The sequence below is a fragment of the Oscarella lobularis genome, chromosome 5 (genome assembly GCF_947507565.1).
Source record: "Oscarella lobularis chromosome 5, ooOscLobu1.1, whole genome shotgun sequence".
In the NCBI taxonomy this organism is placed as follows: Eukaryota; Metazoa; Porifera; class Homoscleromorpha; order Homosclerophorida; family Oscarellidae; genus Oscarella; species Oscarella lobularis.
The window spans coordinates 3,460,541-3,482,344 of NC_089179.1; the positions used below are offsets into that span (position 1 = coordinate 3,460,541).

The 21,804-nt window shown below is 45.0% G+C and overlaps 9 protein-coding genes across 12 annotated transcripts in view; 7 read left to right on the forward strand and 2 right to left on the reverse strand.

The window, feature by feature from the left end:
* Positions 1–41: 41 nt before the first annotated feature.
* LOC136187139 (uncharacterized) lies at positions 42–3,084 on the forward strand. 2 transcript variants are annotated; one of them, XM_065974671.1, is made up of 2 exons: positions 42–1,239; positions 2,840–3,084. In XM_065974671.1, the coding sequence occupies exons 1-2, from the start codon at positions 69–71 to the stop codon at positions 2,977–2,979; spliced, it is 1,311 nt and encodes a 436-aa protein (XP_065830743.1). In that variant the 5' UTR covers positions 42–68; the 3' UTR covers positions 2,980–3,084. The 2 variants fall into 2 exon arrangements, with proteins under 2 accessions (XP_065830743.1, XP_065830744.1); XM_065974672.1 differs by lacking the exon at positions 42–1,239 and adding an exon at positions 1,568–2,803.
* Positions 3,085–3,473: 389 nt separating this feature from the next.
* Positions 3,474–4,980, forward strand: LOC136187762 (uncharacterized). Its single transcript, XM_065975443.1, has one exon. The coding sequence runs from the start codon at positions 3,626–3,628 to the stop codon at positions 4,880–4,882; it is 1,257 nt and encodes a 418-aa protein (XP_065831515.1). The 5' UTR covers positions 3,474–3,625; the 3' UTR covers positions 4,883–4,980.
* Positions 4,981–5,025: 45 nt separating this feature from the next.
* Positions 5,026–7,297, forward strand: LOC136187761 (zinc finger CCHC domain-containing protein 8-like). Its single transcript, XM_065975442.1, has 15 exons — positions 5,026–5,166; positions 5,216–5,272; positions 5,325–5,403; positions 5,456–5,515; positions 5,567–5,670; positions 5,722–5,787; positions 5,836–5,893; positions 5,954–6,027; positions 6,082–6,138; positions 6,198–6,361; positions 6,423–6,479; positions 6,532–6,590; positions 6,644–6,697; positions 6,754–6,871; positions 6,921–7,297. The coding sequence occupies exons 1-15, from the start codon at positions 5,105–5,107 to the stop codon at positions 7,151–7,153; spliced, it is 1,302 nt and encodes a 433-aa protein (XP_065831514.1). The 5' UTR covers positions 5,026–5,104; the 3' UTR covers positions 7,154–7,297.
* On the reverse strand, positions 7,154–8,381 carry LOC136187767 (carbonic anhydrase-like). Its single transcript, XM_065975448.1, has 7 exons — positions 8,106–8,381; positions 7,968–8,060; positions 7,850–7,910; positions 7,641–7,795; positions 7,481–7,589; positions 7,385–7,427; positions 7,154–7,326 (listed from the first exon to the last, which is right to left on the reverse strand). Exons 1-7 carry the CDS (start codon positions 8,247–8,249, stop codon positions 7,206–7,208), a joined length of 726 nt encoding a protein of 241 aa, XP_065831520.1. The 5' UTR covers positions 8,250–8,381; the 3' UTR covers positions 7,154–7,205.
* A 178-nt stretch (positions 8,382–8,559) lies between these two features.
* Positions 8,560–12,830, reverse strand: LOC136187760 (unconventional myosin-XIX-like). Of its 2 annotated transcripts, XR_010669991.1 has the most exons (22): positions 12,450–12,830; positions 12,347–12,400; positions 12,214–12,299; positions 12,047–12,166; positions 11,954–12,000; positions 11,812–11,900; positions 11,561–11,733; positions 11,439–11,505; positions 11,190–11,378; positions 10,973–11,141; positions 10,832–10,905; positions 10,653–10,774; positions 10,486–10,596; positions 10,250–10,441; positions 10,031–10,195; positions 9,866–9,973; positions 9,398–9,817; positions 9,217–9,346; positions 8,940–9,163; positions 8,804–8,881; positions 8,641–8,754; positions 8,560–8,574 (listed from the first exon to the last, which is right to left on the reverse strand). XR_010669991.1 is itself a non-coding variant. In XM_065975441.1 (21 exons), the coding sequence occupies exons 1-21, from the start codon at positions 12,499–12,501 to the stop codon at positions 8,731–8,733; spliced, it is 2,694 nt and encodes an 897-aa protein (XP_065831513.1). In that variant the 5' UTR covers positions 12,502–12,830; the 3' UTR covers positions 8,633–8,730. The 2 variants fall into 2 exon arrangements, 1 of the variants encoding a protein (XP_065831513.1); XM_065975441.1 differs by lacking the exon at positions 8,560–8,574 and having other exon boundaries at positions 8,633–8,754.
* LOC136187766 (Golgi SNAP receptor complex member 1-like) lies at positions 12,575–13,769 on the forward strand. The gene is made up of 8 exons (XM_065975447.1): positions 12,575–12,627; positions 12,678–12,795; positions 12,886–12,946; positions 12,994–13,125; positions 13,185–13,246; positions 13,304–13,378; positions 13,428–13,540; positions 13,591–13,769. Exons 1-8 carry the CDS (start codon positions 12,579–12,581, stop codon positions 13,710–13,712), a joined length of 732 nt encoding a protein of 243 aa, XP_065831519.1. The 5' UTR covers positions 12,575–12,578; the 3' UTR covers positions 13,713–13,769.
* Positions 13,770–13,788: 19 nt separating this feature from the next.
* Positions 13,789–15,130, forward strand: LOC136187765 (tryptophan--tRNA ligase, mitochondrial-like). The gene is made up of 5 exons (XM_065975446.1): positions 13,789–13,929; positions 13,981–14,124; positions 14,172–14,252; positions 14,302–14,381; positions 14,434–15,130. Exons 1-5 carry the CDS (start codon positions 13,795–13,797, stop codon positions 15,005–15,007), a joined length of 1,014 nt encoding a protein of 337 aa, XP_065831518.1. The 5' UTR covers positions 13,789–13,794; the 3' UTR covers positions 15,008–15,130.
* A 68-nt stretch (positions 15,131–15,198) lies between these two features.
* On the forward strand, positions 15,199–17,180 carry LOC136187763 (GDP-D-glucose phosphorylase 1-like). 2 transcript variants are annotated; one of them, XM_065975445.1, is made up of 11 exons: positions 15,199–15,401; positions 15,459–15,579; positions 15,634–15,750; positions 15,801–15,908; positions 15,958–16,154; positions 16,202–16,304; positions 16,359–16,456; positions 16,506–16,651; positions 16,703–16,768; positions 16,816–16,944; positions 17,009–17,180. In XM_065975445.1, the coding sequence occupies exons 2-10, from the start codon at positions 15,511–15,513 to the stop codon at positions 16,935–16,937; spliced, it is 1,026 nt and encodes a 341-aa protein (XP_065831517.1). In that variant the 5' UTR covers positions 15,199–15,401; positions 15,459–15,510; the 3' UTR covers positions 16,938–16,944; positions 17,009–17,180. The 2 variants fall into 2 exon arrangements, with proteins under 2 accessions (XP_065831517.1, XP_065831516.1); XM_065975444.1 differs by having other exon boundaries at positions 16,816–17,180.
* Positions 17,181–17,473: 293 nt separating this feature from the next.
* The window catches only part of LOC136187465 (solute carrier family 12 member 9-like), a 5,142-nt gene continuing 811 nt past the window's right edge, over positions 17,474–21,804 (forward strand). Inside the window, exons 1-33 of the mRNA XM_065975066.1 lie at positions 17,474–17,722; positions 17,776–17,893; positions 17,956–18,051; positions 18,116–18,145; positions 18,196–18,282; positions 18,332–18,396; positions 18,448–18,513; positions 18,575–18,673; positions 18,738–18,828; positions 18,888–18,989; positions 19,046–19,107; positions 19,164–19,242; positions 19,293–19,337; positions 19,387–19,475; positions 19,527–19,651; positions 19,711–19,742; positions 19,796–19,867; positions 19,921–20,009; positions 20,064–20,126; positions 20,178–20,246; positions 20,306–20,353; positions 20,409–20,534; positions 20,587–20,629; positions 20,679–20,771; positions 20,819–20,859; positions 20,909–20,950; positions 21,000–21,040; positions 21,094–21,137; positions 21,193–21,228; positions 21,280–21,396; positions 21,455–21,525; positions 21,584–21,646; positions 21,698–21,779. Of these exons, the coding sequence (XP_065831138.1) occupies positions 17,480–17,722; positions 17,776–17,893; positions 17,956–18,051; positions 18,116–18,145; positions 18,196–18,282; positions 18,332–18,396; positions 18,448–18,513; positions 18,575–18,673; positions 18,738–18,828; positions 18,888–18,989; positions 19,046–19,107; positions 19,164–19,242; positions 19,293–19,337; positions 19,387–19,475; positions 19,527–19,651; positions 19,711–19,742; positions 19,796–19,867; positions 19,921–20,009; positions 20,064–20,126; positions 20,178–20,246; positions 20,306–20,353; positions 20,409–20,534; positions 20,587–20,629; positions 20,679–20,771; positions 20,819–20,859; positions 20,909–20,950; positions 21,000–21,040; positions 21,094–21,137; positions 21,193–21,228; positions 21,280–21,396; positions 21,455–21,525; positions 21,584–21,646; positions 21,698–21,779 (2,569 nt within the window). The 5' untranslated portion in view covers positions 17,474–17,479. The remainder of the gene's footprint in view (positions 17,723–17,775; positions 17,894–17,955; positions 18,052–18,115; positions 18,146–18,195; positions 18,283–18,331; positions 18,397–18,447; positions 18,514–18,574; positions 18,674–18,737; positions 18,829–18,887; positions 18,990–19,045; positions 19,108–19,163; positions 19,243–19,292; positions 19,338–19,386; positions 19,476–19,526; positions 19,652–19,710; positions 19,743–19,795; positions 19,868–19,920; positions 20,010–20,063; positions 20,127–20,177; positions 20,247–20,305; positions 20,354–20,408; positions 20,535–20,586; positions 20,630–20,678; positions 20,772–20,818; positions 20,860–20,908; positions 20,951–20,999; positions 21,041–21,093; positions 21,138–21,192; positions 21,229–21,279; positions 21,397–21,454; positions 21,526–21,583; positions 21,647–21,697; positions 21,780–21,804) is intronic.

A 21,804-nucleotide genomic window follows, 5' to 3' on the forward strand; every position in this document is an offset into this window, starting at 1 on the left:
TACGTCATTAGGAGACCACACCTTGAGTACGGTCCTGTGACCAAATATAAGGGTGTGGTCTAACGAATATGATTCCAACGGCCTTCCTGTGCATTGTTCTCATCTCTGGCGCTCTTGCAGCTCACCACGAGACGCTGTGCTCGAACGCCTCAGCCGTCTGCCAAGCGAACAGCACCTGCAACGCTCTACGCCAATCGTGGCGATCGACGTGCGCTGACGTCATCGCCGGTTCGACGATCTCCTGCACAGCGCCGTGCAACGCGACGTTCGACGCCCTAATCCGACACGACATCGGACGACAACTCGAAACGTGCCACTGCAACGCAACGAACGCGACGTGCGAAGCAGAACGAGTGAACTTCTTAGCAGCGTGCAGGGGCGTGGCCCCTCCCCCAGCGGCTAAGTGCCCCCCATCAGTCGAACCGGATCGACCGTCAACGAAAACCTGTGCCTCTCTGAGTTATATATGCGAGGCTAATTCGACATGTCGCATCGTACTCCACCGCTATCTCACTGCGTGCACAGGCGCTTTTGCCAATAAGGTCTGCACGATGAACTGCAAGAATCGTCTTCAGGATCTTCTATGCGATCCCATTGGACGCATGATCTATGCGAGTCGAGATCGATGTATTTGTACGAGTGGAGACGTCGCCTGTTTCGCTTATACAACCTACGTCAATAACCTGTGTTTCGACATCAAATATCCCGAATTTCCAACGGACATTCAGGTTTGCGATTACGTCACGTCGGCATGCCAACTCGATCCGTTCAGAATCTGTCCATTCCTCTTATCAAATTACATAAGTAAATGTGCTCGAGAGTTCGGTGGACCAGCGCCGTGCAGTGACGGATGCAAACAGGCAATGGATAGCCTATTCGCTAATCCCATTGGCTGGCATTATATGAAGTGTTCGTGCTCCGATCAATCATGTGGAGCCGGGACGGCGTATCTATTTAAGAACTGCTATAATATGATTGCACCGGTACCGCGTCCGTGTTCTGATATCCTAGGCTGGTGCTCCAATGACGTCAGGTGCAAGGATGTCGGTGCGAGATATGAGGACACTTGTAGTCCTACCAAGGTTTCTTCGTGTGTTGAGCCGTGCAAGACAGATGCCTCTGCGATTATCTATAATCCGATTGGAGCCACGTTGCTCAATTGTTTTTGTGACAATGATGACGTCACGTGTCGACAATATAGAAACACTACGTTGAGCTGTGGATTCGATCCTCTGATGCCTCCTTCGACGTCTTCTCCTGTCTATACGCGAGGACCTTCGCCTACAGGTGGAACAGGATCTCTTGGAATCGGCTCGGCTATTTTCGTGACGATGATCGCTGGTCTACTCGTTTAGTCATGTGTCTTCTTTTGTGGTGTACTGTAGTTGTTTCTATAGAAAGAGGAGGAAAGGCAACTCTTGTGTTAGTTTCGTCCTCGCGTGCGTTATGATTATTGTCTTATTGCTTGAGGTAATCACGTGATCATCGGCGAGCGGATTTTTTCTTTGGCTGGTTCTCCCATGGATAGCTCGACGGTTTTACGTCACGAGCACCTCTGGAGACCACACCCTAACCTTCACCGTGGTCCTGTGACCTGTCATTCGCGATTCGGTGGTGCGAGGGTACGGTACTACTATGATTCTCCTGTGCCTCGCTCTCGTCTTCGGCGCTATTGCAGCTCAATACGAGACGCCGTGCTCGATCGTCTTAGCCGACTGCCAAGTGAACAGCACCTGCAACGCTCTATGGCAATCGTGGCGATCGACGTGCGCTGACGTCATCGCCGGTTTGACGATCTCCTGCACAGCGTCGTGCAACGCGAGTTTCGACGCCCTACTCCAAAACGACATCGAATTCGAAACGTGTTACTGCAACGACGCAACGAACGCTTCGTGCGATACAGAACGAGTCAACGTCTTGGCAGCGTGCAGGGGCGTGGCCCCTCCCCCAGCCGCCAAGTGTCAATCAACACTCGAACCGGATCGCCCGTCCATAACGGGCTGTCGCTCGCTAAGCGACACCTGCAAGGCCGATTCGACGTGTCGCGTCTTGCTCGAACGTCATCACGCCGCGTGCGCGGGCGCTTTCGCGAATAGGATCTGTACGACGAACTGTAAGAATCGTCTTCAGGACCTTCGATGCGATCCCATTGGACGCGCGATCTACGCGAGTCGAAATCGATGCGTTTGCTCGAGAGGCGACGTCGCCTGTTTCACTCGTTCGACGTACGTCGATAATCTGTGCTTCGACACGCAATATCCCCACGTTCCTCCGGGCATTCAAGATTGCGATTACGTCACGTTCACGTGTGAACTCGATCGATCGTGCGCTCCCCTCTTCTCGAATTTCCTTAGTAAATGTGCTCGAGAGTTGAATGGAACGGCGAGGCTGTGCGACGACGCGTGCAAACGAGCGGCGTTTCGCCTTTTCTCTCATCCCATTGGCTGGCGTTTGATGAAGTGTTCGTGTCCGGAACGGGATCAAGAGTGCGGAGTCCAGACGGCGTATCTACTAAGGACCTGCTACAATATGGTTTCACCTGCACCACATCCGTGTTCCTATATACAAAGCTGGTGTTCGAATGACGTCACATGCAAGGATATTGGCAAAAAGTATTATCTCAATTGTCGCAATGTTTCTTCGTGCGTCGAGCCGTGCAGGACGGCCGTGTCTGGAATTATTTATAATCCCATTGGAGCCACTCTGCTCAATTGTTTTTGTGAGCGCTCGGATGATGATGATGAATTGGAATGTCGACAATATAGAAACATTACTTTGAGTTGTAGATTCGATCCTCTGATGCCTCCTTCGACGGCTGAGCCTCCTTCGACGGCTGAGCCTCCTTCGACGGCTGAGCCTCCTTCGACGTCTTCTCCTGTCGATACGCGACGACCTTTGCCTACAGGGGGGACAGGATCTCTTGGAATTAGCTTGGCTATTTTCGTTTCGGTACTCTTGATTGTTTGTCTGCTTGTTTAGTTGTCTATGTGTGTGTCCCCTCTTTGTGTTCTTTTTTTGTTGATGGTGTGTGAAAGCGCGGCATCCTACGCACGGCGCAGAATACAGATATCGATTTTTTCGCTCGTAGTAGGTCTCGTCCATCAATTGTTTTTGTGACGATGATGATGATGACGTCACATGTCGACAATATAGAAACACTACGTTGAGCTGTGGATTCGATCCTTTGATGCCGCCGCCGCCGCCGCCGCCGCCGCCGCCGTCTTCCACGTCTCAGCCTTCTTCTCCTGTCGATACGCAAGGACCTTCGCCGATAGGTGGAACAGGAGCTCTTGGAATCAGCTCGTGACGATGATCGCTGGTCTACTTGTTTAGTCATCTATGTGTGTCTTCTTTTATGGTGTAGTACTTGTTTCTATATAGAAACTGAAAGAGGAGGAAAGGCAACTCTTGTGGTCCTCGCGTGCGGTATGATTATTGTCTTATTGCTTGTGCTAATCACGTGATCACCGGCGCAAGCGGATTTTTTTCTTGGCTGGTTCTCCCATGGATAGCTCGACGGTTTTACGTCACGAGCACCTCTGGAGACCACACCCTAACCCTCACCGTGGTCCTGTGACCTGTCATTCGCGATTCGGTGGTGCAAGGGTGCGGGTGCAACGAAGATATGATTCTCCTGTGCCTCGCTCTCGTCTCCGGCGCTATTGCAGCTCACTACGAGACGCCGTGCTCGAACGCCTCAGCCGTCTGCCAAGCGAACAGCACCTGCAACGCTCTATGGCACTCGTGGCGATCGACGTGCGCTGACGTCATCGCCGGTTTGACGATCTCCTGCACGGCGTCGTGCAACGCGAGTTTCGACGCCCTACTCCAAAACGACATCGGCTATCAACTCGAAACGTGCGAATGCAACGCAACGAACGCTTCGTGCGAAACAGAACGAGTCAACGTCTTGGCAGCGTGCAGGGGCGTGGCCCCTCCCCCAGCCGCCAAGTGTCAATCAACACTCGAACCGGATCGCCCGTCCATGACAACCTGTGACTCGCTAAGCGACACCTGCAAGGCCAATTCGACGTGTCGCGTCGCGTTCGATCGCCATCGCGTCGCGTGCGCGGGCGCTTTCGCGAATAAGATCTGTACGACGAACTGTAAGAATCGTCTTCAGGACCTTCGATGCGATCCCATTGGACGCGCGCTCTACGCGAGTCGAAATCGATGCGTTTGCCCGAGTGGCGACGTCGCCTGTTTCACTCGCGCGACCTACGTCGATAATCTGTGTTTCGACACGCAATATCCCGATTTTCCTCCGGGCATTCAAGTGTGCGATGACGTCATTTCCGCGTGTCGACGCGATCGGTCGTGTGCACCCCTCTTCTCGAATTTCAAGAGTACATGTGCTCGAGAGTTGACTGGTCTGACGCGGCGGTGCAACGACTCGTGCAAACAAGCGACGGTTCGCCTTTTTTCTCATCCTATTGGCTGGAATTATATGAAGTGTTCATGTTCGTCACAATGGGATCAAGAGTGCGGAGTCGAGATGGCGTATCTGTTTAGGAACTGCTACAATAGAGTTGCACCCGTGCCGCGGCCGTGTTCTGAAATACTCAGCTTTTGTCTCAATGACGTCACGTGCATGGATATTGGCGAAAAGTATTTTGCCAATTGTCGCAATGTTGCTTCGTGCGTCGAGCCGTGCAGGACGGCCGTGTCTGGGATGATTTATAATCCCATTGGAGCCACTCTGGTCAATTGTTTTTGTGACGGCGCGGATGATGATGATGAATCAGAATGTCGACAAAATAGAAACACTACTTTGAGTTGTGGATTCGATCCTCTGGTGCCTCCTCCAGGGGGGTCAGGATCTCTTGGAATTAGCTCGGCTATTTTCGTTACGGTACTCTTGATTGTTTGTCTGCTTGTTTAGTTGTCTATGTGTGTGTTCCCCCTTTGTGTTCTTTTTTTGTTGGTGGTGTGTGAAAGCGCGCACTTCAGCGCAGCATCCTACGCACGGCGCAGAATACAGATATCGATTTTTCGCTCGTACGTCTCGTCAATTGTATCCTCCGTCACTCTATATCGTCGGAAGTCTATAGCGAAGAGTATCCTTCACTTGATAGACCCTCCGGGCCTTTCGTCGTCGTAAAACATGGAAACGACATCGACTCGACATTGCTGTCGCCTTCAGACGTGGCTAAATTCGACGCAAACGTCCGAAACAGCCCAATCCAGTAGAAAAACAATAAAACATTGCCTCTAGAAGCGAGCTAGAAGCCCCACTGGCAAGCGTCGCCTTCAACGACGATCCTTTATCACTGTAAGTCCAAATCGCGTTATCAAGGTCCGATTCTTATTGAAATCGGGCTCAGACGCTCGAGAGAAATCGTCGAGGAGTTTTTCCGAGAGATGGCAACGTCGTTTCGAGCAATGGGCTCTACAATAAACGAGGTCACAAAAAAATGAAAAAAATAGATTAATTAATTATTGGGAATCTATTTAGGTGGGTGCTAGTGTCGATCAACATTCGGCTCTCGAGTTGTCGTCTGAACGTGGAAAAAAGGCAAATAAAATTCTTCTCTCTGAAATCATTTTTGAATTTTTTTCCTTATAGTTGTCTGGTTTTGTCCAATATTTTGTCGACTGTTGTATAGATCGAATTGGTAGTCCGTTGGACGATCTCGAGCCTCGAGAGTATCTGGGATGGAGTATACCATTGTACGTCATTATGATGAGATCAACCTCTGACTCACTTCTCATTTGTTTTAGGTATACGCGTGATTTTTTACAGTCGTTGCCTGTTGCCAACGTTACTACTGAATTAGCTATGAAAGGGTAAGAGAAAAATTAAGATTATTTATATTTTATTGATTATTAATTCAGAGCAAGGATGTCCTGTTTCAACTGCGGCGGTCCTCACGCTGTGACTGAATGCGATGAAGTTAGTCATATCAAGGGATTTCATTGCATATAAAGAGACGTTATTATTTTTTTTCCCCAGCCGAAAGATTTCCAACGAATAGCCGCTTCGCGAAACAAATTCATGGAAAAGAAATCGTCAGCATTGGCGGAGACGTAAGACAAGCTTTTTAAAAAATTGAAAAGAAAATATTATTGATTGTTGTCTAGTCCCGCAAGATATCACAAAACGTCGCAGTCCTCTCGCTTCGTTCCTGGGATGCTAAGGTAAAGAACTTATTTGCGTGAGAATATTTAATAAAGGAGACTGGGATTTTCGCCTTTAGCCCGGAGCTACAGAAGGCTCTTGGCATCGACGAAAAACGTCCCACGCTGCCATCCTTCATCTATAAAATGCGTGAGGTCGGCTATCCCCCCGGCTATCTTTCTGAACAAGAGAACAAGGATGAAGGAACCAGAACGCTTATTGTCTACGGTGAACCAGGAACAGGTACTAGGTGGATGACGTTGTCCCCTGAGAAACGCGCACTGATTTTGATTTCCACACGTAGAACCCGAGACGTCACATCCCTATAGTAGCGATCTCAATGACGATGACGATGATGACGGTGTGGCCAAAAGAGCAAAGAAATTTTTAGTATCATTTTTCATGCTGCGAAGGTGTGCATACGTTCGAGTACCCCGGATTTAATTCACCAGTACCTCGAGGCGTAGAAGACGTAATAATTGCAAATTAAATCGTTTAATTATTTAATTAATATCTGTTTTTTAGAGATCTTCGTTACCCATACGTTCTTTTGATATGAGACACGTGGAGAGTTCTCTTGTGAGTCTCTCTCTAATCGGGTTGTCTACGAATATGACGTCATATTTTTTTCTTAGGAGCAAAGACGCAATAGGAAACGCAAACGAAATCTCAGCGAAACACCGGACGAATTGAGAAAGCGACCTCGAAGAATCATCCCAACATCGTATTCAGCAGAAAGACGTCAAACATTAGGTAAGAGTCCCAGAAACACTATTATTATTACACACGTAAAATTTCATAGAAGACGGCCAGTTGCCCGATGACTCCAAGTCTCCGTCACCAACAGTGACTGAGACGTCGAAGCCGGTAAGTGTCGATGACGTAGCGAACGGCGGCGGCGGTGACGAATACTGCCCGAAGAACAATTGGTCGCTAGATTTTCCCCCGGGCCACGTCGACGTTTCCGATAACGCGCGTGGTGGGCACTGGGCGATTATTAGGGACATTTTAAAATCTAAGCAAATGAAGCTTTGATATTATTATTACTCGCGCGCGCGACAGAAATTCGAGTTTTTTTGTGACGTCATCACACTGTGATTGCGCGTGTCGTTTTTAGTTCTTTCCTTTTCGTCGTTCGGCACTTTGTTGCTATTATGATGATGATGGGGATGAGGATTATGACGAGGCCCCCAAGGCCTATGCAGAGCCTACATACATAGAAAGGGTTAGTTTCTTTGGGATATATGCATATGATCTTTTGCTTACCACACCCACCACTTCATACCGCCGTCCTTATTGTCTTTGCTTTCTAGCACGAATCAGAATATACAGGGGAGTGTTGTTTGATTGTAGGTAGTCTACCTTTATAGTAATCAACTTTTCGTCCGTTGAGGGGCTGGGTTGGGCGATAGTTATCAGCCATCGATGTATCATCACTGCCACCGGTATTTACACGACGAAGAGCCCACAGCTGAATTCACCTAATCAATTATTAAATAATATGGTTCCCCCCTCTACTGACCTGACTTGGTGTTATTGGTATTGGGTGTCGCATAACGATCCAGCGAACGTTTTCGTCGCAGGGTGGCGTTGTTAGCGATCCCTCGTACGTGTAATAGTCGCGTCGCGTTGGCAACAGGTTATTGAGAAACAGCGTCCCAACACTATTCTTCATCCCTTGGGGGAGGAGAGTGAATCGCGCGTACTTGTAGGCCCCAAAGAGCGACGAACCTTTGGAGCTAAGCGTCTCGAATTTGAGTTCATCGAGTTCGGGATTGCTCACAGATCCAAGCTACAGTGTACGTATGTTGGAAGTCTTAGTATGTGAGTCTCAGAGACAATTGTTTACTTTTAGAAAGACTCCTATGACCGAAAGCCCGTTTTCTTCCATGAGCGCACTCTCCAAGTCCCTGTACTTGGTATTGTAGTGGACAAAGTGAACCTGGAACAACCCGGTATAACCCCCACGTATATGCGTCTATATCACCTCAGCGGGATACGCTACACCGTCGATTGTGTGCTCCGAGCCGCGAGTCTCCTCCGAACCGAAATGCACGTGAAAATGATCGAGTTGAAACGGTCGATTCTCGAGGACTCCGCCTCGTATAGTCGCACTGACGTTCTTTGGCATTTCGTAGCGAATGACGTGCCCGTTGTTCGAAGCGATTCCCCCGCTGATCCGTCCTCCCGGCCCATTGCTGTAGGCTCCCTCAAAATTTATTGTTGTGGTTTTTTGAGCGGTTGATTGACGATAGGAGTCGCGACCATCGTCTTCCTCTCCCTGTTTTTTTAGATCGATCGGTGATTGCTTTTTTCCAGCACACAAGGGATAGGTGGAGTCCCAATGGAAAGTCTTCTCTATATGCGATTAGGTAGTGTAGAAGAACTTCCAAGTCAGGTGAGCTTCGTCAATGTACCTTTTGTATGAGATGGATAAGTCCAACTTTCGCTTGAGACTGTAAGAACGCGGAGGAGAAGAAGGAGGACAGTAAGCATTGTTTTTACACACAAGAGTCTGTTACCAAGGTATTTTATCAAATGGCTCTCGGTATGCACAGAAACACGGGACACTCAAATGAAATTAGGTTATGAACATAACGCCTTCGCATTGACTAAGCAACAAGTATTTCCAAGCCCTTAGAAAGATACTATTTATTTATGTAATTGAAATTATTTGTAGTGTACCTGCGGAGTTTTCATAGTCGTTGGCTCGCACGTAGCGAAAGGAAGTGGGGTCGGTCTGCACGTAAAAACAATAGGCATCTGCAACGATAAAATAACCCTCAAAAGGAGATATCTCAGTGATACAAGCTCATCTGACCTTAGGAATCGAACGAAGAGAAGCAATGCGTTTCTCAAGACAAAAATTCAAATATATTTGCCGTTGAATTTTCGATTGAGATGGAGACGTCTCCGCTCCATCCCACGTATCCGTGACTGAAGTCGTCGTCCGGCGTCGGAGACAATTTTTCCACCGCCTTTGAATGAGTTTCGTAGATGCGAGTATCTTTTGGAATCGTCGTCGAGCAATCAACCCTCGAAGAGCTTTGAACAGAAGAACAACGTAAGTGAGATTACATGTATAGTCAATCTATTACTTTTCTGAATTATTATCGTAGCTCTACGTTTCTCTTTCTCTTGTCTATGACGAAGGAATTTCCATCGCAGTTGAAGGCAGCTTGCAGAATCGCTTCGACGGCGTTCCAACGCCGTTTCCAGAGTCTCGACCTTGAATTTATCAATAACACATCATCTTTTGTGTGATATGAAACTCTCTACCAGTTGGTCTCTCATAAAGACTTTTGTATAGCCGAAATAGTGACTATCTTTTGCTGCAGATATTTGTGTTTCGAGAAGGGATTTTGTGGCGTCTTTGAGTCTCGTCGTGACCAGCTGGCGTCTGGAACGCGCTTTCTGCTGCTGTAATACGCTGCCACGTCGTTTGAAGTTGACTTTGGTAGAATTGTGGAGAGACTGAAGCACGACTCCACTCCGACGTTTTCCTTTGGAACTCTGAGGCTCTGGTGACAATGGTGCCGTCATTTCAGTGACGTCAGACTGTAGGCTTTTTCTCATTGAAGCTGGCAGCAGGGTCATGTAATGCGAAACGAAAGCAGCGTATGTCATTTGACTTGAATAGCCCAGGGAAGAGATCTCTACTGTTTCCATAACACCGCAAGCTTTCAGTTGAGACAGAACCTTCAGAGAACGAAGAATAGCTAAAGGCTTATGAACGTGGTACCCTACCTTCTCCTCAACAAATAGTCCGGGTTCATTTTCATTGTTTGGCTTGATGCATCTGATGTAATGAACAGTGGTCAATTTCAAAACAGCCACCAACTGTTCCAGTGAATTCTGCGCACTCAGACAAAAAGTTGGTACGCGTGGAAAATGAAATACGAGTCTTCCTACTTTGAATCGAGTGACTACAGTCCTAATGGTCTTCTTGCGACGAGAGCTTGGACCTTGTCTCGGACTCGACGCCTTGGAGAGACGTTTTGACTCGGGGAAAAATTGACGTACTAAAGTCGACGTGCTCAGCTGAAGAAAGGCAATCATTTCAGGAGGAATATAATCCTAGAGGAGAGAGAGGTTAGAATGATGGATGTCAAGGTAAAATTCCCCACTTGCCTGATTTTTCCCTAGAAAGTCATCTACGTTATAGACAACGTTTCCTGCATAATGCTCTATGATGAAGCTTGTTTTATGAGACTTTGCTGATCCCCCGGACTTTGGCACAACGAAGCACGAATGCTCCGAAAGAGACGACAGAAGACGAGAGTACATTCCGTCAGGCAAGTGCCGTCGATTCAACCTGCACTCCTAGAACAAGTTTAGTTGATTATTTTTAAAAATTCTTAGTCTACTTCTTCGAGAAGAGAAAAGATGCTGATTCTCCCCGCTATCAAATCAACGCAAGGCCGATTGTCAGCAAACTGAACAGGATCCCAGGGAACACCTTCATCAGAATACTCCTCCTTTAAGGTAAGATCACATTAGTCAACGTTCTAATTAAGAGGATGGGGTCCCTTACCTGACGAGCTCTGAGGAAACTACTGACGTACAATTGCTGTAGGCGTTCGTTTGCGTAGTTGATGCATAGCTGCTCGAGACTATTGCTATCTAAACTTTCGAATCCGTACACGTCTAGCAGGCCTAGAGAAAAGTTTGACACCGAGGAAAAAAATAACGATTAGGTGTCTATGGACAGACCAATGAAATTCTGCCATTTCGTTTTCTTTGCTGACATTTGATTATTAATGAACTGGACAATCCAATCAAACAATCTAAGAAAAAGTGAATATTTTAATAATAAATAATTAATTAAGCGAGGAGGTAGTAGCAATATCTGACTTTTCATAGAGTAACTTTGTTAGACAATCCCTCCTCCATTCAGCATCAGTGGGGCTACAGGGTCTCGTAATTACTTCCCCATGGCCTGTGCTGAGCTCTGATGAGAGCAGACATGTATGCAACGTTTCGACGTTAACACAAAGCAAACGAGCCGCACAGTTCAGTGCTCCTATACTACCCAGTCAAATATCATAGAGAGAGTCTCTTTTGTACATACGTTGAGAGTTTGGCGAGATGACGGCTCTCTGAAAGTGATCCGATTGCTTCATAACCTCGAAAACAATGCTGTTAAGGTGTAGGATCGCTGCCAGAAGCCCAAACACTTGCTCCTTGAGCAAATCCCCGAGACCCATTCTCGTTAAAGCAGAGCTAGTTTCCTCAAACAGACACGCATCATCATCTCTAGCTAAGAAACAAAGACAAGTACAGTAGTAGTATGATTCATTATTGTACATGAACGCTTTACTGTGAATATTCATCATAGAAGGTGACTCGAGACCAAGAGATTCTACATTAGGATACCCCCTCATCAACTTAGAAATAATAATAATCAGTTATTATTTTAGTATATACCTAGTGCTATTTTACCTGATAAAATATGTGGTAATTTCGTTCGTTTTTGCACTGCCTTGCCACGCGAATTTTCTCCAGAAGATACGTTTGAATTTGAGCGCCGACAATTTTACCGCGACCGTTGAGCTGAAGCTGAACGTACTTCCCAAACCGACTGCTATTATCATTGCGCACAGTGCTAGCATTCCCTATAAGAAAAAAAAGAAAAGTAGACAAGCCCCAAATTAGTTTTAATTAATTAATTAATTAAGTGCATGCACACTGACCGAACGCTTCTAGAATGGGACTAGAGTCGAGAACCTTTTGCTCAATAGCGCTAATGACAGCCAAGGATTCTCGACGCGTAGACAATTTACTATATATAATAAGCACTCAAAAGATAGTCTAATATAAAGGTAGTCTTTGCACCTTGTCGTTGCTGCAAAATAGCTCATAAGACATCTAGCAGTCCACGTCTAGAAAACACATATGGCAATACTATAATCTTATATATTTTTATACTTTTCCTGCGCCGCTTTCGCCGCTGACGATGATGGATTGATTGACAGGATTGACATGTCTCTGTCTCATCAGTCTCAACACAGTCGAACCAACTTCGAATATATGTGGACAATCGCTCTTCTACATTATATATGTACCCCCTACATTCATATCATATAAGTATCTACGTTAGGTTCGCTGTATTGATCTATGACCGGTGTCGAATAGAGATGAGGAAAGAAACGGTTCGGATTGATCGCGATTAGTGCGATTCCTATATTTATGTGTAGAATGATGACCCGCGTCTTCTCGTCGCTCTACCTGCTCTCGTGTAAAAGACTCCTTTGTCGTATCGCGTTCTAAGAGACGATAGGACTGCAAGAGAGATCGTTTCTACGCGTCGAAACGTTGTTAGTCGTATTGCCTGCGTCGTCGGTGAGAGGAATGAGCTGCGTTAGGTCGTCGATATCGTCCATGGGCGATTCAAATTCAAATCTTGTGTCCAATCCGGGATGTGTGCGTGGAGACGGAAGTCAGTTGATATGAAAGAACAATGAAGATGGCCGTGAAAACGCAAGGAGACGCGGCGGCCAAGTGGGACGGTAATTCATCGTTCAATCGATGCTGAGAAGTCGAGATAATCTCTCGATAGAACTTCGCAAGGAGGCGAGTCGCGTGGAGAACGATCTCTACCTGAAACTCGTCTCGTTCAGCAAACTAGGCGCCAGCTATAGCCAACACGAGAGCCTATCGAGCGTCCAAGACACCGAGTAAGAAGAAAATAAGGAGAAATCTCTAAGAATCTTTCCCTGGGGTCGTGGCCGATGTCCCGTATAAAACGAGGTCATTCATTCTCGTAGAACCGGTTCGGGACACGTCTTCGATACGATGTCTCTCGAAATCGAGCAACTTCTAGCCAAGGTAAATCTTATGACGTCATAATCAATTAATCGTATTTTCTCCATTAGCTGGGCGAAGTGAACGACTCCATGCAGAGTCACGTCGACTCCGGCGTCGAAGCCACGCCCACGATGGTACACATGCTCCAGCGACATCACGACATATTGAGAAATTATTCGCAAGAATTCGCAAAGACAAAGGTAGAGAGAGAAACAACATCATTTCCGAGAGGACAGTGACTATTAATTTTCTACTACAGACTAATATCAAGCAGTTCAGAGATAGAGAGGATCTGTTAGGTTCTGTTCAAAGGGACATCAGGTTCTTTTGAATGATAGTGTATTGAGTTCTCTTTTGAAGTTCTTTTGGGTGTTTTAGCGCGTACAAGGCTTCGGCTGGCGGCTTGAATAGGCGAACGGATTTGTACTTGAAAGAGAATGAGCACATTCGAAAGTGAGAGAATTCAACTGAAATTTTGAAATCTTTTATTTTCGTTTTCTAGTTCTGATCGTCTTGCTGATGAAGCTATTAGCGTTGCTATGGCTACAAAGGAGAATCTGACTTCGCAGCGAGGCGTTTTTGGTGGAATTAACACTCGAATGTCTACTTTGACAAGTGAGAGATATTTCTGTGAAAAAGTTTTCCATTTATTATTTTTTTTTCAGATCGATTTCCTGTTATCAATAGTTTTGTGCAGCGAATCGGCGTGAAGAAGCGAAAGGATGCTATGATTCTCGGCGGAGTAATAGCAGTATGCATAATCGTGCTCTTACTGTTCGCTTTCTGATACAGAACCGTAGTCTCATAGTTTAGACTCTCTAATCAATTAAGCACGTGCAGGTTTCGCGCGCGCGTTATCGTCGACCGAAATGTCGTTCTCCGCTCCCGCGCGAGCTCTCTATCCGCGAATATTCTCCGGCATTCAACCGACTGGGATACCCCACCTCGGAAACTACCTCGGAGCTATTAGAAATTGGGTCGCTCTCCAGGAAAAAGCCGATCAGGTTGCCAAGGTGCTCGTACAGCGCGCTACGTCGACGATAGGCTTCGTCTAGGTTCTTTATTGCGTTGTGGACTTGCATTCGCTGACCGTGCCGCAAGATGCGAGTCGCCTAAGGGCGAATATCCGCGATATGGCTATTTCCTTGTTAGCCTGTGGAGTGAATCCTGATAAGAGCATCTTATTTCAACAGTCGAAAGTACGAGCAACGATTGTTATTATTTAATTGATATATTGCACGTTTAGGTGTCCTATCACGCGGAACTTGCCTGGCTTCTCAGCTGCAGAACGCCTCTTGGTTGGCTGAGACGAATGACACAGTGGAAGGTAAGAAAAAAATTAATAGCATTATTAAATCAATATAATGAAAATTCAGACTAAAAAGAATCAACAGTCAGAGTGCCTCGGACTATTGTCGTATCCAGTCCTAATGGCAGCAGACGTTCTTCTCTACAAGTAAACTAAAAAAAGATATACATTTATATACTTATATATTTTCTTTCTTTAGAACGACTCACGTTCCTGTTGGAAGCGATCAAGTGCAGCACTTGGAGTTGGCTCGCGACGTCGCGAATCTCTTCAATTCCGCTTTCGACGACAATTCATTCTTTCCGGAGCCCGAGCCCATAGTCGGCGAACACGGCCGCGTCATGAGTCTCCGCGATCCGACAAGCAAGATGAGCAAGTCCGATCCATCCGATCTCAGTCGAATCGAACTCACAGACACTGATGACGTCATTCGTAAGAAAATACGAAAGGCAGTGACAGATAGCACATCTGAAATCACTTATGATCCTCTTACGAGACCTGGTGTTTCGAATCTTGTGTCCATCTATGGTGGATTGACTGGGATGAGTAATGATGATGTCATTAGGCACTTTGTTGGGAAAGATACCGAAGCGATGAAATCTGACGTCACTGATTGCGTTATTGAATATTTGAGTCCTTTGAGAAAGAGAATTCGCGAATTGAGATTGGATGAGAAGTACGTTGATGAAACTTTGGATCGTGGCTGCAAAGCGGCACGGGAAATCGCACGAGAAAACTTTGATAATATTAGAAACGTATTAGGATTGACGTAGAATATATTAGACCAGCCCGCGCGCTTTTTGTTTGCCAAGCGAAGATTCGCATGAACATTTTTTAGGCCCAAACGATGATGACGGAGCTATTCTGCCTTCGCTAACGCTTTGTTTTGTCTTGCACTTGGAGTTGATACGGGACGTTTATCCGGGTTGTTGGCTGGAACGTTCACTTGGCTATGAAGCGCGAATTCGCTGTTTGTCGCAAGAACAACGACGGAGAGACTGTCGGATTATGATATAGAAACGTCGTCTACAGAGCATGAGACACCGAAAATAGACGAAAATTTCTATTACGTAGTTATCCACCCGCAATCAAAGTGCCAAAGAGTGATCTGATCAATAAATACGCCAACAAAACAAAGTACTCACAAGCAAGGTCCGGCGGTAGCAGGTTACCTTATGATCATGACTCCTGCTGCTAAAAATTTGACCTTCGGGTTTTTTGAAGAAAATTTTAGCTAGCAAGAGGCGTGTTTTTTAACGTGCGCTCGTTTCGTGCCATGTGCTCTTTCCCCGTTGATACAGAGAGACGCCACGCGTCTGTTCGCCTTCGCGAAGAGCCTAGTCGCGTGAGTGCGACCTCGTCGAACAACGCGAGTGGACGAGCCTCTTCCTTCTATTAGTTCGACGTCCTATTGCAACGAAAATGGAAAGAAGCCGAAACGAGCGGTGTTTTACGCTACGCACTACCCGATCTACGAACAAAGAAACTCCCAGGACCGATCGGTTTTGTAGCTCAGGTAAAAATCGAGGCGGAGCTAAATGTCCGCTTTATGACGTCATTCTATAGCTGAATCTCAAGAGAGGAATCGAGCGACGTGCTCCGGCGCACATCACGAGTTTGTCTCAAAAATTCGACAAGGGCCTTTTTAATTTTACGAAAGTGAAGCCAGATGAGGTTCCTCAAGTCAAATATCGATTAATTCGAAATTGAGAGGAAAGTCTAGGTGTTATTTGAAGTTGTTGAGGAAAAGGATTCAGGGACTTTAATGGATGAGAATCGACATTACGTCATTGCAAATGTCAGTCCTTTGGAATTTTGCAATATATTACTTGTTCCTCGACTGGGCTCATGTCAACCTCAAGTCATTACTCTTGATAGTTTTATACTTGCTATGAAACTCATCCTGGCGAGTTCTCAGTGGTCAGTCTTATTATTGATGATCTGATTTTTATAAGATTTGTGCACAGGGCTTTTCGAATTGGATTTAACAGCCTGTGTGCTTTCGCTTCGGTTAATCATCTTCACTACCATGGCTACTATGTGAATCGTGAGTTGCCTTGCGAGAAATGGGTACAGTACTGATATGTAGAGTCTCCTAATCCCATTTCTTATAGTTTTCATTAGCCTGTTGCTCATTTTGTTGGTCCCTGTTATGAATTGAAATCATATCCTGGACGAGGCTTTGTTTTCTTTCTTGATGACTCTATTGAGAGTCTAGCAAGGTAAGCGCTTGTCCTATTGTATGACTTTCTTATATTGCCCATGCTCTAGATCTGTTTTTGCTTTGGTTGATTTACTGCATCGAGACAATATAGCACACAATCTGATGATGACTCGAGGCTTGGATTCATCGGCATCTGTGGACGCTGACCATTTGGTGCTGAGGATCATTGTCTGGCCTCGAAAGTCGTCTCTAGGTTTGTTTGTATAGTAATAGCAGATTATGTAGCAATGCCATGATTACTTAGGCGCTAAGCAACCGATGGCATGCAACGTGGCCGTGTGTGAACTGGCTGGACATCTTCCCATTTACAGTAGGTGACTTCTCGTGCTCCTTTTTCTCTTCCTCATCTTTCTGCAGATGAAGATGACTATGTGACTATGACTGACACTCATGCCTCGCGAATGCTCAAGGACACTGCACTAGCTGACGATGAGTATGAATTTTTAAAGAAACGCATAAAAGTTATATTCAAAAATTAAGCCGAAGGTATTTTTTATTTATTTAGTACATAACCTTTCGTATTCGGGACATTTGTGGTCTCTCTAATTAGCTTAATTAATTACCTTTTCACACTTCCGAAAAGATGTGCTTCAAGTTTCTGATAAAAGCGATCTTCAAGCGAAGAAAAAACCACCGAATCAGCAAAGAAGACATGCTTGTGCCGTTGCTTGTAGAGATCGCTGATGGTTTAGAAGAAATAAAGGCCAACCAGAAAACTTAGAACTGGAAAGATAATGAATATCACTAGCATGCGCCATGTACTTTTCTTTTGGTCCAGTACCAAACGTGTAAATTGTTTTCCCATCATTTGCGACCTGGGAGCTCGAAACGAAACACTGCCGAATTAAGAATGGGATTAAACGGCTCCGTCCCTGACACGTCCTAAACAAATACGAGTGGCCTCTGTCGGTCTATCGCGCTCTGATACACATCCACGCGCTCTGCGAATGGTCGTAGGCGTGTCGCGGGAAGTGCGAGAACGTCCGGGACGTCTTTATTCTAATTGAATTACAAGGGCAAAATGGCGAGTGATTCTTCGTCGGGAGAGATGGCAAGTTTGCTCGACAGTCCAACTCAAGCGAGCCAAGATCTCGACGTGAGCATCATCAACGACCCGGACCCGAACCCCCCTCAAAAAAGACATCGCTGGCGATCGCGCATCTTCTCGGGAAAACTCTCGACGATCCCAGGCGTAACGATACCATGCACGCTGTCAATATTCAGCGTCATAATCTTCCTTCGCCTCGGCTACGTCGTGGGAATGGTAAGGGAAGGACGAAAGAGAGAGAGGCCCCTTATTGGAATTTCACATTTTAGGCTGGAGTCGAAGTGGCACTGGGCATGCTTTGTCTCGGTTACTTTACCGTGACTGTGACCGTGCTTTCGCTTTCGGCTATATCGACCAACGGCGCTATAAAAGGAGGAGGAGCCTATTGTAAGATCCGCTTCCCTTTTCCTCTTCCTCCATTGTCTAACTTTTTTTCTTTTTCTTTCTAGTTATGATTAGTCGCGCTCTGGGGCCGGAGTTTGGCGGTTCCGTGGGAATTATTTTCTACGTGGCGAATGTCTTTGCGAGCGCAATCAACATTATTGGTACTATTTGGAAATATGATCTTTGTTCTTTATCATTCTTTCTCTTGTTTTTTTTGTTTCTAAGGTCTAGTCGAATCCTTAGTGAATAACTTTGGTATTCATTGAAACACACTAATTCAATGTATTTATTAATTAATTTTCTAGACGTTCTTCCTGAAAGTGCTGGGTGGCGCTATTTTTATGGAACGCTAACGATTATCTTATGCCTAATTATTAGTCTAATTGGCGCAAGTGAGTTTTTGAATTCTCGAATTTTAGTGAAGAAATTCTGATCTCTTAGATATATTTGCCATGGCATCTATATTGATATTCGTTCTTGTCATGGTCGCCGTCGCGTCAGTGATAGTGAGCAAAAATAATTTAATTAATAATTTAATTAATTAATTTTCTACGTAGGTGAGCTTTGCCATCAAAGATCCTTTTTATGTTAATATCGAGTCTACAATTAATTTCACCAAGTCGGTATGAAAAATATATTGTTTTATTAATTAATCAAACAGAAATCGGGTTTTTTGTTGATTAGCCTGGATTTTTCTGTCCCACCAGTCTGCAGAGAAACGGCACGCCGTGCGAGGCTTGGTACTCGAGTTGGAATGATACAACGTTTCATCAGAATCTCAAGGCTAGTCAAATCAAAGCGAATATGCTTGCCACATTGAATCAAAGGCTCTCTTTATTTCTTATAGTCAGACTATGTCATTGATTATACCACTGATGTTATGACTAGTTTTCAAATCGTATTCTCCGTGATTTTCAATGGATGCACTGGAATCATGGGTAGATACTTCAATTAATTAATTAAATATTTTGCTAAATCGTTGGTGTCATTAATTAAGCTGGAGCCAATATGTCTGGAGATTTGAAAAATCCAGGGTTCTCCATACCGTTTGGAACGCTTGCCGCTTGCCTGTTTACCTTTTTGGTATACGCTCTCCTAAGTAAGTAAACAATTCAGAAACAAGACATTTTTTCTCATTTTTTGGTTTTGTTTTAGTGATCTTTACTGGATTTACTTGCACTCGCGCTCTTCTTCAGAACAGCTATGACTACATGCGGGTAAGACTTTGTTGGATAATTATTTATTGATTAATTGATATTTTTGTTTTCTGCAGTTTATTAACATTTGGTCTCCTTTTGTCATAATCGGCGTTCTGAGCTCGACGCTGTCTGCCGCTCTAAGCAATCTTATTGGTATTTTTTGCAGATTTAATTATATTTTTTTTTTCATAAAACAAATGTAGGTGCGTCGCGAATTCTTCAGGCTGTGGCTAAAGATAACCTCTTTGGTAAGGCGGATAATAAGAATAAAAATATGTAGATATTGTCTCTTCCTAGGTGTTGTGCTAAGAGTCTTTGCTAAAATGATGGGATCCAAGCGTGACAATCCCGTCTACGCGTTGCTCTTCTCCTGGATTCTCGTGCAGGTAAACACGATGCCTTCTTGGCCTCTTACTGTTTCACTGAGCATAATTTAGCTTATTTTAATTATTGGGAAATTGAATGCCATAGCTCCCTTCGTGGCTATGTTCTTCCTCCTCTCCTATAGCGTCGTGAATATCGCCTGTTTGGCCTTGACGTCCGCTTCGGCGCCAAACTTCAGGTAGAGACAACGCAATTAAATATCAAGTCATTTCCTAATAGTATCATCGTCTCAATTAGGCCAACATTTAAATACTATTCTTGGCACACTGGTATCACTTATACGTAGATTATCTGAGATGGAAACTCACTCAGAGATGTTTAGCATTGACAGGGGCCATCTCTTGCCTCGTAATCATGTTCTATATATCTCCAACAGCAGCCGGAGTATCAATCGGTATAAGCAATTACAGACTCAGTTCATCTAGCACATATTTTCGTCTTATATAGGTGTGATGACCGTTCTTTATATTATTCTCGCGTTCTTTGGTCCGTCGACGTCGTGGGGTGAAGTGTCTCAAGCTCTTATCTATCACCAGGTAGAGCCACCAAGTCTCTCTCACAGGTGCAGCCAACGTCTTTTCTTTTGACAGGTCCGTAAGTACTTGCTTCGTCTCGACATGAAGAAAGAACACGTGAAGCTTTGGCGACCCCAAGTAATAGACTATAATTATATTATTATTATTGAGATAATTTCTTCGTTGTAGATGATGTTTCTTGTGGCGAATCCGAGTTCGTCACTTCAGGCCATGGATTTCATCAACGATTTGAAAAAGGTTTGTCTGTGTTTTCTGTGGGGGAAAAATCGGTTTGAATATTGGTCTCCTTTTTCTAGGGTGGTCTCTACATTTTGGGTCACGTTGACGTAGATACGTTTGAAAATGTTGGTGTTAGGAATAAGCGTTCGTTTTTCTTCCTTATTCTTTTCTGTGCTATAGTCTGCGAAGAGGCATAAGGAGAAGCAGGACGTTTGGGTCGACTTTGTCAAGTGCACTCGTTTGAAGGCGTTCGTTGAATTGGTGAGCGCGTCTTCGGTTCGAACGGGCGCCCAATGCCTTATGATGGTAATCTAAATTTACTCTCTTTTTTTCTGATGATGATGATACGCGTTTCCAGGCATCAGGTCTAGGCGGCATGAGACCCAATACCGTTGTTCTTGGTGAGTACAGAGATGTGCTACTATTCGTAGCGTTTTTACATACTCCAAGGTTTCTTTGGCGACAATTCGCCTGCACAATCGCCGCATCAGACGATCTGGAAGAAAAGTCATCCACTGATTCAATGTTGCAGCGAAGAAGAAGGTAGAGTGACAAAATCCATGGAAACTCTCATAAACATTTTCCCCCAGACGCCAAATTTGAAACTGTCGTGACTAAACTTCAGGAGCCTGTATGACTTGAGAGTTTTCCTTAATTATTTATCTATTTTTTGATTACAGACAGGTGATATGAAGCCGTTGGAGTACGTGGGAATTATTAGGGTGCGCAGATACGCATAGTTACAATTAGAAGGCTTGACGCTTTGCTTAGGATTCGTTGCTTATGAAAATGAACGTTTGCCTACTTCGCCAGTAAGAATCTCCCTATGTATGTACGCGATCTGTATTCCCTGTTTCTCTCCCAGCTTCGGAAAATTGGATAAAACGCGTCTGAAGCACGGAACAATTGGTATGCATCGAATCAAAGCGAGAACGCTAATCAAATCATTTTCCCCATATACTAGACGTGTGGCCGTTATATAGAGTTGACTTGGAAGGAGGCAATGAAGTCCTAACAATCAAATTATATATATGAAAACGCTTGTGTTTAGGCGAACAGGAGGAAGGAGATCCCACGAGTTTATTGCTCTTCCAACTCGGCTGGATTTTGCATCGGGTTCACGGCTGGAAAAACGACACCAAACTACGCATTATGATACTTTCTAATCGTACGTTAATTAATGAATGAATGAATGATGACGTCAATTCCACGTGCTCTATATATAGGAGCGCACGAATTCGAGAAAAAGAAAATTCAGAAGACACTCGATTTGTTGAGAATACCGGCGGAGATATGCGTACTCTTATTAATTAATTAATTAATTAATTAATTAATAATTAATTAAACGTTTTTAGATTATTCCCAATCGCGATGGATCTGTTCGAGGAACGCCTGAACTTCCGGCTCCCTTCTTAGACGTAAGTACACGTGCTCCGCCACGTGGTCATATCCTAGTTAAACTTTGCTAGATTGGTATGCAAGAGAAGCTCAACCAGCGAATGATAGAACACTCCGCGTGCGCCAGTCAGTATTTCACACTTAATCTTATATGTTTATATATCGTTTCACTCCACAG